The sequence below is a fragment of the Mandrillus leucophaeus genome, unplaced genomic scaffold, assembly GCF_000951045.1.
Source record: "Mandrillus leucophaeus isolate KB7577 unplaced genomic scaffold, Mleu.le_1.0 Scaffold1909, whole genome shotgun sequence".
NCBI classification, from domain to species: domain Eukaryota; kingdom Metazoa; phylum Chordata; class Mammalia; order Primates; family Cercopithecidae; genus Mandrillus; species Mandrillus leucophaeus.
In genome coordinates, this window is record NW_012101931.1 from 1 (window position 1) to 8,826 (window position 8,826).

General features: G+C 43.6%; 1 protein-coding gene across 1 annotated transcript; it reads left to right on the forward strand.

Moving 5' to 3' along the window:
- Window positions 1–12: 12 nt before the first annotated feature.
- On the forward strand, window positions 13–1,073 carry LOC105538384. Its single transcript, XM_011978225.1, has 2 exons — window positions 13–276; window positions 647–1,073. Exons 1-2 carry the CDS (start codon window positions 71–73, stop codon window positions 759–761), a joined length of 321 nt encoding a protein of 106 aa, XP_011833615.1. The 5' UTR covers window positions 13–70; the 3' UTR covers window positions 762–1,073.
- Window positions 1,074–8,826: the final 7,753 nt, after the last annotated feature.

Sequence of the window (8,826 nt, forward strand, 5' to 3'; positions counted from 1 at the left end):
CGGCTGCTTTTTTCCAGGGCCAGACTTTGGCCGCTGTGAGGTCTGAGAACAGGGGCACCGGAGGCCGAGGATGAGAGGCCAGTGCCTGTTTCCAGGCAGCCAGGGCCTCAGAAACTCCCGCCGGAGCACTCACCCGTCGGTGGAGGCGGTTACCAGGGCCACCTTATTCGCGAGCGGGTCCCGGCGGGTCATCCCGGAGCTGGCCATCCGCACCGAATTCCAAGCCCGGTCACAGAGGCCTAGCAGCCCCGCCTTGTGCATGGCTCAGACCAGCAAGTCTGGGTTCCACTCCTTCCACCGGAGGTGACAGAGAGTAGGGCGAAGGGCAGGACGAAGGGCGGGCCGCTTCCCTGCCCTCACCCTCCCCGCCCCCTCCCCGTCCTTGGCTCGCTGGAAGTCCTCTGTGGCGGTGCTCGCTTCCCTCCGCCGCCGCCCCCGGCAGCCAGCTACGTTCCGCCCGACTGGGGCTTGCCTTCCCGCGCTAGCTGGTGACCAAAGCACTCTCTGTTCAAGTTTTCTGTAGGGCTCGCCCCTCCCCTGGCCCCTGCAGGAACCCGCAGACTTTGGCCGCTGCCCTTCTACATCTCCTTGCCCACGTTTTTCTTCTGCGGGAAGTGGGGGTTTTGAGTTGCTTTTGCTTCTTGAGAATTTCCTCTCCAAGAAAGTCTGGGTACATGTACGTGACAGCCCACAGGAGGGCAAATGTTTTGAGACTGCCCATGGAGGTGAGGCCTGTGGTCCTCATAGAGTCCACCAGGTGAGGCTGGAGGAGCCTGGGAGAGATGTGATAGGGAGTAGCTGCACCAGGCCTGGCACTGCCCTTCACTCTGCCCAAGGTCTCCTCCATCTTCACGGGCCCTGGAGGGCAGACTATGGTCATTGACCAAACAGTATCTCACATCCCTCGCCAAAGGGACTTCCTCCTTTACAGGGGCTAAGTGCTAGAGAGGAGGCTGCAGAGTCCCTGGAGCAGTGGTGGAAATGCTGAGAACTGGGGGCACTCACGTTTTGCCTAACCACTATGTCCCCAGGTCTTAGCCTCCATCCTAGTTCAATAAATATTTGTTGAATGCAAAATCTCTTTATGAACTGTAAGCTATAAGCACATAGTAGTTACTGCTACCATGTAGTGATTATTATTGGTGCCCTGGGCCAGACTCTTCATCTGTAAATTACTGAGGGTATGGAGTAGATGGTGAATAAAGTCCTTGCCAGCTATAAATTCTGTGTCCAAGACTTCAGCCTCCACCTCTGCCAAGTGGGCTGAAGTGATCTCCCTCCTAGGTTTCTGGGAGAATCAATAAATGTGGATGGCTTATGGTGCACTGTAGAAAGGCCCCAACAGACGCAAATGTAAGCATCAGAATTGGTTTAACCCACTGGCCTCCAAAGGCCAGACTGAGAAGCAGTGCTGGTCCATGGCAACGTTTTCACTAGTGTAAGGCAACATGAGAAAAGGAAACATTATAGTGAGTTTCATGAAGCTAAGTTTATTTAACAGTCCTTTATTGTGGAGTATACGTTTGCTCCTTTTTTTGTGTGTGTGTGTGTGTGTGCTTGTGTATGTGTTAGTGTTTTCTTTCAGAAAAGATGATGAAAGCAGATGGGTAGGTTTAGAGATGTGTTGTTGGTGAGATCACCAGTTTAGCAACCTTATTCCCCTGCAACTGGGGGGAAAAATCCTAGTTTATGAAATCCAGTTCTAGGGATGACTTTTTAATATAATTCATGTTTGCTTAAGATTCATTTAGTGTATGTGTAGGTCAGCTGTGCAGCTGAAAAAGGATATCAGCATTCAGCTGGGCATGGTGGTTCATCCCTGTAATCCCAGCACTTTGGGAGGCCGAGGCGGGCAGATCACGAGGTCAGGAGATCAAGCCCAATCTGGCTAACACGGTGAAACCCCGTCTTTACTAAAAATACAAAAAATTAGTCGGGTATGGTGGCACGTGCCTGTAGTCCCAGCTAATCGGGAGGCTGAGGCAGGAGAATGACATGAACCCGTGAGGCGGAGCTTGCAGTGAGCTGAGATTGCGCCACTGCCCTCCAGCCTAAGCGACAGATGGAGACTCTGTCTCAAAAAAAAAAAAAAAAGAAAAAGAAAAAAAATGGATTTTGACATTCAAAAGAGGATATATGGCAAGCAAGTAATAGAACAGGCCTGCACTGGATTTATAGTATTTTCCTCAGCCAAGAAGTTACAGCTGCAGTACTCTGCTTTGGTGCTCAGCACATCCCGATGAGATAGGAGAGCTTAAGTATAATTTTCCCCATGTCCAGGGAAAACTGACTCTGACTGGTCCTCGTCAGTCTGATCTCATGAATTATTGACAGAGGCTGGAAGCGCCACACTCCTTGTCCTCTCGCACTCTTTGGTACTAATGCACTGTGGAAACCCTTCCCAGGGCTCTCCATCTGTGTGTAGGGCTGGGGAGAGGGTACACAGAAGGACTGCTGCAGGGCTTCTCAGGGCTTGGTTCAAAGGGACAGGCCTGCAAGGGGCATCTGATCTCTCTTCCCCTTCTCTTCAGAGGTAGGCTGACTGAGGGGTGGAGGGTTGCAGGAATGTGAGGAAGACCACACTTCAAAGAGCAAAGGATTCTGGGAAAAGAGAACTGTGGCTTGGGAGCTTGGTGAACATCACATGGCCCTTCCTTTTGTGGGCAGGGTTGCTATTTGGCCTCCAGCACTATTTCTTTTGCAAAGAGCACAGGAGACATTAGGGAGGGGGCCTGTGAGCAGAAAAGGATAGAAGGAAGTCAAGAAGTATGGGTATAGTTCTACTATAGTACTACTATAGCACTAGTATAGCTGTATTATAGCACTAGGAGAGCACTACTCCTCATCAAGCTGACTTATTGGAGATAAGAACAGGAAATCTTGGGCTGGGCATGGTGGCTCACGCCTGTAATCCCAGCACTTTAGGAGGCCGTAGTGAGCACATCACTTGAGGTCAGGAGTCCGAGACCAGCTGGCCGACATGTTGAAACCTCGTCTCTACTGAAAATACCAAAATTAGCCAGGTGTGGTCTGGAGTTTGAGACCAGCCTGGCCAACATGGTGAAACCCTGTCTTTACTAAAACTACAAAACTTAGCTGGGCGTGGTCAGGAGTTCGAGACCAGTCTGACCAATATGGTGACACTCCGTCTCTACTAAAAATACAATAGCTAGTTGGGCCTGGTGGCACGTGCCTGTAATCCCAGCTACTCAGGAGGCTGAGGCAGAAGAATTGCTTGAACCTGGGAGGCAGAGGTTGCAGTGAGCCAAGATCACGCCACTGCACTCTAGCCTGGGCAACAGAACGAGAGACTCCATCTAAAAAAACCAAAACCAGAAACAAAAACAGGAAATCTTTCAGGGAAATACATGCATATGTGGGAGTATCTCTTTGAGATGGGAGTTGTAATAGGCAATGGGATTGTTCTTGTATAGAGGTGGTAACATCTGCCTGTCTTGAGGAACAAATGCCTCCACGATTGAGGGCTCTACTCCCATCCTTTTCAAGGGCTGCCTGTGGTCCAGAAGAGGATTCACCTGGGGTGGAATTTAAGTCTTGCATTTTGCAATAGCTGTCCTAGATTGACTGTTGAGTCATGCATCACTGACACAAGTCAGGATTAGGCAATGTGGGACGGCTGGTGTGGGGTTAGGACAACTGCCAACCAGAGAAAGTAAGAGTGTTAACAGTATTTATTGATCACTTCCTTACTAAGTGCTGACAAGTTTTAAGTGCTTTTTTATAAATTTTATTGAATATTTTTCATCTGGTGAAATGGGTGTTTTAATGTAGGGAGCCAGAGGCCTGAGGGTTGTGACCAACTGAGCATTCCACTGAAGGCTATATGATCAAACAGCAAACTGTTTATCATGAATGCAGAATGTGGGCAAACTCACTTCTGCACCTGCCGCCAGGAGGTTTGCTGAGGGCAATCACTCCCTGGTGCTGTGCTCCTTGAGGTTATTTACTGCAGTATCTGGAGACTACTGTTCAAAGAACGCACTCATGCAAGCCTGCACTAAGTCAAGCAGCTGACTGACAACCACCCGTTTCTCCCTACCTCCTTTACTCAATAAATACAAAGGGCTGTAGAAACTCAGGGCCCTTGTTCACTAGAAGCAAGGAGCCCCCAACCCCTTCTTCCAAATATACTCATCTTTGTCTTTATTCCTGCATTAATATTCTTTTGTTCAGTCCACCAAGGACTGCGGCATTTTAAATTCGTGTTTTTTTTTGTTTGTTTGTTTGTTTGTTTTTTTGAGATGGTGTCTTGCTCTGTCACCAGGCTGGAGTGCAGTGGCACAATCTCGGCTCACTGCAGCCTGTTCTTCCCGGGTTCAAGAGATTCTTCTGCCTCAGCCTCCCGAGTAGCTGGGACTACAGGTGCACACCACCTCACCCAGCTAATTTTTGGGTTTTTAGTAGAGATGGGGTTTCACCATGTTGGTCAGGATCGTCTCGATCTCGACCTAGTGATCTTCCTTCCTTGGCCCCCCAAAGTGCTGGTATTACAGGCATGAGCCACTGTGCCCGGTCAGGTGTTTTAAATTCTATATGTGAAATCAGAGTGAGTGATGACAACCTCAATCACTGTCTGTGTTGTATAGTTACATTTCATTTTTCTGGCATTTTTGGGGGATTGATAGTTTTCACATAAATCAATTTTCTCTGAATTGGAATTTTAACTTTCAGGATTATTGTGTTTTTCAAAGCAACACATCTATTCATTAAATTATAAAAATAACACATGCTCATTATTTTAAAAAGGGATAAAAAGTTACGTGAAAACTGAAAGGTAACTCTTCCTTATGGTTCCTTTACCTTTTTCCCATATAGCTCTTGGCTTTGTGTATCCTTCCAGAAGTTTCCTATACATTTACATGCATTTTTCTTCTAAAAATTGTTTCACAAATGAGATGACAGTATACATACTGTCCTTCAAATTGCTTTTCTTTTATTTCTCCCATGTTCCAACCCCCACTTTTTAATTTCTTTTTTAAAATTTTTTTCTTTTTTTAAATTATTATACTTTAATTTCTGAGATACATGTGCAGAACTTGCAGGTTTGTTATATAGGTATAAACGTGCCATGGTGGTTTTCTGCACCCATCAACCCATCATCTACTTTAAGTATTTTTTCAAATGCTCTCCCTCCCCTAGCCCCCCATGCTGCCGACAGGCCCTGTTGTGTGATGTTCCCCTCCCTGTGTCCATGTGTCTCACTGTTCCACTCCCACTTATTAGTAAGAACTTGCAGTGTTTGGTTTTCTGTTTTTGTGTTAGTTTGCTGAGAATGATGGTTTCCAGCTTCATCCATGTCCCTGCAAAGGACATGAACTCATCCTTTTTTATGGCTGCATAGTATTCCATGGTGTATATGTGCCACATTTTCTTTATCCAGTCTGTTATTGATGGGCATTTGGGTTGGTTCCAAGTCTTTGTATTGTGAACAGTGCTGCAAAAAACATACATGTGCATGTATTTTTATATTAGAATAATTTATAATCCTTTGGGTATATACCCAGTAATGGGATTGCTAGGTCAAATGGTATTTCTGGTTCCAGATCCTTGAGGAATGGCCACACTGTCACTGTCTTCTGCAATGGTTGAACTAGTTTACATTCCAACCAACAGTGTAAAAGTGTTCCTCTTTCTCCATCTCCTTTCCAGCATCTGTTGTTTCCTGACATTTTAATGATTGCCATTCTAACTGGTGTGAGATGGTATCTCCTTGTAGTTTTGATTTGCACTTAGATTCTGGATATTAACCCATTGTCAGATGGATAGATTGCAAAAATTTTCTCCCATTCTGTAGATGGCCTATTCACTCTGATAGTTTCTTTTGCTGCGCCGAAGCTCTTTAACTAGGTCCCCTTTGTCTATTTTGGCTTTTGTTGCCATAGCTTTTGGTGTTTTAGTCATGAAGTCTTTGCCCATACTTATGTCCTCAATGGTATGGCCTCAGTTTTCTTTTAGTGTTTTTATGGTTTTAGGTCTTACATTTAAGTCTTTAATCCATCTGGAGTTAATTTTTTTATAAGGTGTAAGGACGGCGTCCAGTTTCAGATTTCTGCATATGGCTAGCCAGTTTTCCCAACATCATTTATTAAATAGGGAATCCTTTCCTCATTGCTTGTTTTGGTCAGGTTTGTCAAAGATCTGATGGTTTTAGATGTGTGGTGTCATTTCCGAGGCCTCTGTTCCATTCCATTGGTCTAGATATCTGTTTTGGTACCAGAACCATGCTGTTTTGGTTACTGTAGCCTTGCAGTATAGTTTGAAGTCAGGTAGCATGATGCCTCCAGCTTTGTTCTTTTTGCTTAGGATTGTCTTGGTTATATGGGCTCTTTTTAGGTTCCATACGAAATTTAAAGTAGCTTTTTCCAATTCTGTGAAGAAAGTCAATGGTAGCTTTTTGGGGACAGCATTGAATGTATAAATTACCTTGGGCAGTATGGCCATTTTCATGATATTGATTCTTCCTATCCATGAACATGGAATGTTTTTCCATTTGTTTGTATCCTCACTTATTTCCTTGAGCAGTGGTTTGCAGTTCTCCTTGAAGAGGTCCTTCACGTCCCATGTAAGTTGGATTCCTAGGTATCTTATTATCTTGGTAGCAATTGTGAATGGGAGTTCACTCATGATTTGGCTGTCTATTATTGGTATATAGGAATGCTTGTGATTTTTCCACATTGATTTTGTGTCCTGAGACTTTGCTGAAGTTGCTTATCAGCTTAAGGAGATTTTGGGCTGAGATGATGGGGTTTTCTAAATAGACAATCATGTCATCTGCAAACAGGGACAATCTGACTTCCTCTTTTCCTAATTGAATACCCTTTATTTCTTCCCCTTGCCTAAGTGCCCTGGCTGGAACATCCAATACTATGTAGAATAGGAGTGGTGAGGGAGGGCATCCTTGTCTTATGCCAGTTTTCAAAGGGAATGCTTCCAGTTTTGCCCATTCAAATAGTTCTTATTATTTTGAGATGCATTACATCTATTCCTAGTTTATTGAGAGTTTTTAGCATGAAGGGGTGTTCAATTTTGTCAAAGACTTTTCTGCATCTATTGAGATAATCATGTGGTTTTTTATCCTTGCTTCTGTTTATGTGATGGATTACATTTATTGATTTGCGTATGTTGAACCAGCCTTGCATCCCAGGGATGAAGCCAACTTGATCATGGCAGATAAGCTTTTTGATGTGCTGCTGTATTCAGTTTGCCAGTATTTTATTGAGGATTTTCGCAATGATGTTCATCAGGGATATTGGCCTAAAATTCTCTTTTTTTGTTGCATCTCTGCCAGGCTTTGTTATCAGGATGATGCTGGCCTTATAAAATTAGTTAGGATTCATTCTTTTTGTATTTATTGTAATAGTTTCAGAAGGAATGGTACCAGCTCCTCTTACTACCTCTGGTAGAATTCAGCTGTGAATCCATCTGGTCCTGGACTTTTTTTGTTTGGTAGGCTATTAATTATTGCCTCAGTTTCAGAACCTGTTATTAGTGTATTCAGTGAATCAACTTCTTCCTGATTTAGTCTTGGGTGGGTGTATTTGTCTGGGAATGTATCCATTTCTTCTAAGTTTTCTAGATTATTTGCATAGAGATGTTTGTAATATTCTCTGATGGTAGTGTGTATTTCTGTGGGATCAGTGGTTATATTCCCTTTATCATTTTTTATTGTGTCTATTTGATTCTTCTTTTCTTTCTTAGCAGTCTTGCTAGCGGTCTATCTATTTTGTTGACCTTTAAAAAAAAACCCAGCTCTTGGATTCATTGCTTTTTTGAAGTTTTTCTTTTTGTGTGTCTCTGTCTCCTTCAGTTCTGCTCTGATCTTAGTTATTTCGTGTCCTCTGCTAGCTTTTGAATTGGTTTGCTATTGCTTCTCTACTTCTTTTAATATTAAGGTTAGGGTGTTGAGTTTAGGTCTTTCCTGCTTTCTCTTGTGGGCATTCAGTGCTATAAATTTCCCTCTACAAACTGCTTTAAATGTGTCCCAGAGATTCTGGTATGTTGTGTCTTTGTTCTCATTGATTTCAAATAACATCTTTACTTCTGCCTTCGTTTTGTTGTTTACCCAGTAGTCATTCAGGAGCAGGTTGTTCAGGTTGTTCAGTTTTTATGTAGTTGTGCAGTTTTGAATGAGTTTCTTAATCCTGAGTTCTAATTTGATTGCACTGTGGTCTGAGAGACAGTTTGTTGTGATTTCTGTTCTTTGACATTTGGTGAAGAGTGTTTTACTTCCAATTATGTGGTCAATTTCAGAATAAGTGTGATATGGTGCTGAGAAGAATATATATTCTGTTGATTTGGGGTGGAGAGTTCTGTAGATTTGTATTACACCTGCTTGGTCTAGAGCTGAGTTCAAGTCCTGGACATCCTTGTTAATTTTCTGTCTAATATTAACAGTTGGGTGTTAACGTCTCCCATTATTATTGTGTGGGAGTCTAAGCCTCTTTGTAGGTCTCTAAGAACTTGCTTTACGAATCTGGGTGCTCCCGTATTTGGTGCATATATATTTAGGATAGTTAGCTCTGCTTGTTGAATTGATCCGTTTACCATTATGTGATGACTTTCTTTGTCTCTTTTCATCTTTGTTGGTTTAATGTCTGTTTTATTAGAGACTAGGATTGCAACCCCTGCTTTTTTTCCCTTTCCATTTGTTTGGTAGATCTTCCTCCATCCCTTCATTTTAAGCCTACGTGTGTCTTAGCACATGAGATGGGTCTTCTGACTATAGCCCACCAATGGGTCTTGACTCTTTATCCAATTTGCCAGTCTGTGTCTTTTAATTGGAGCATTTAGCCCATTTACATTTAA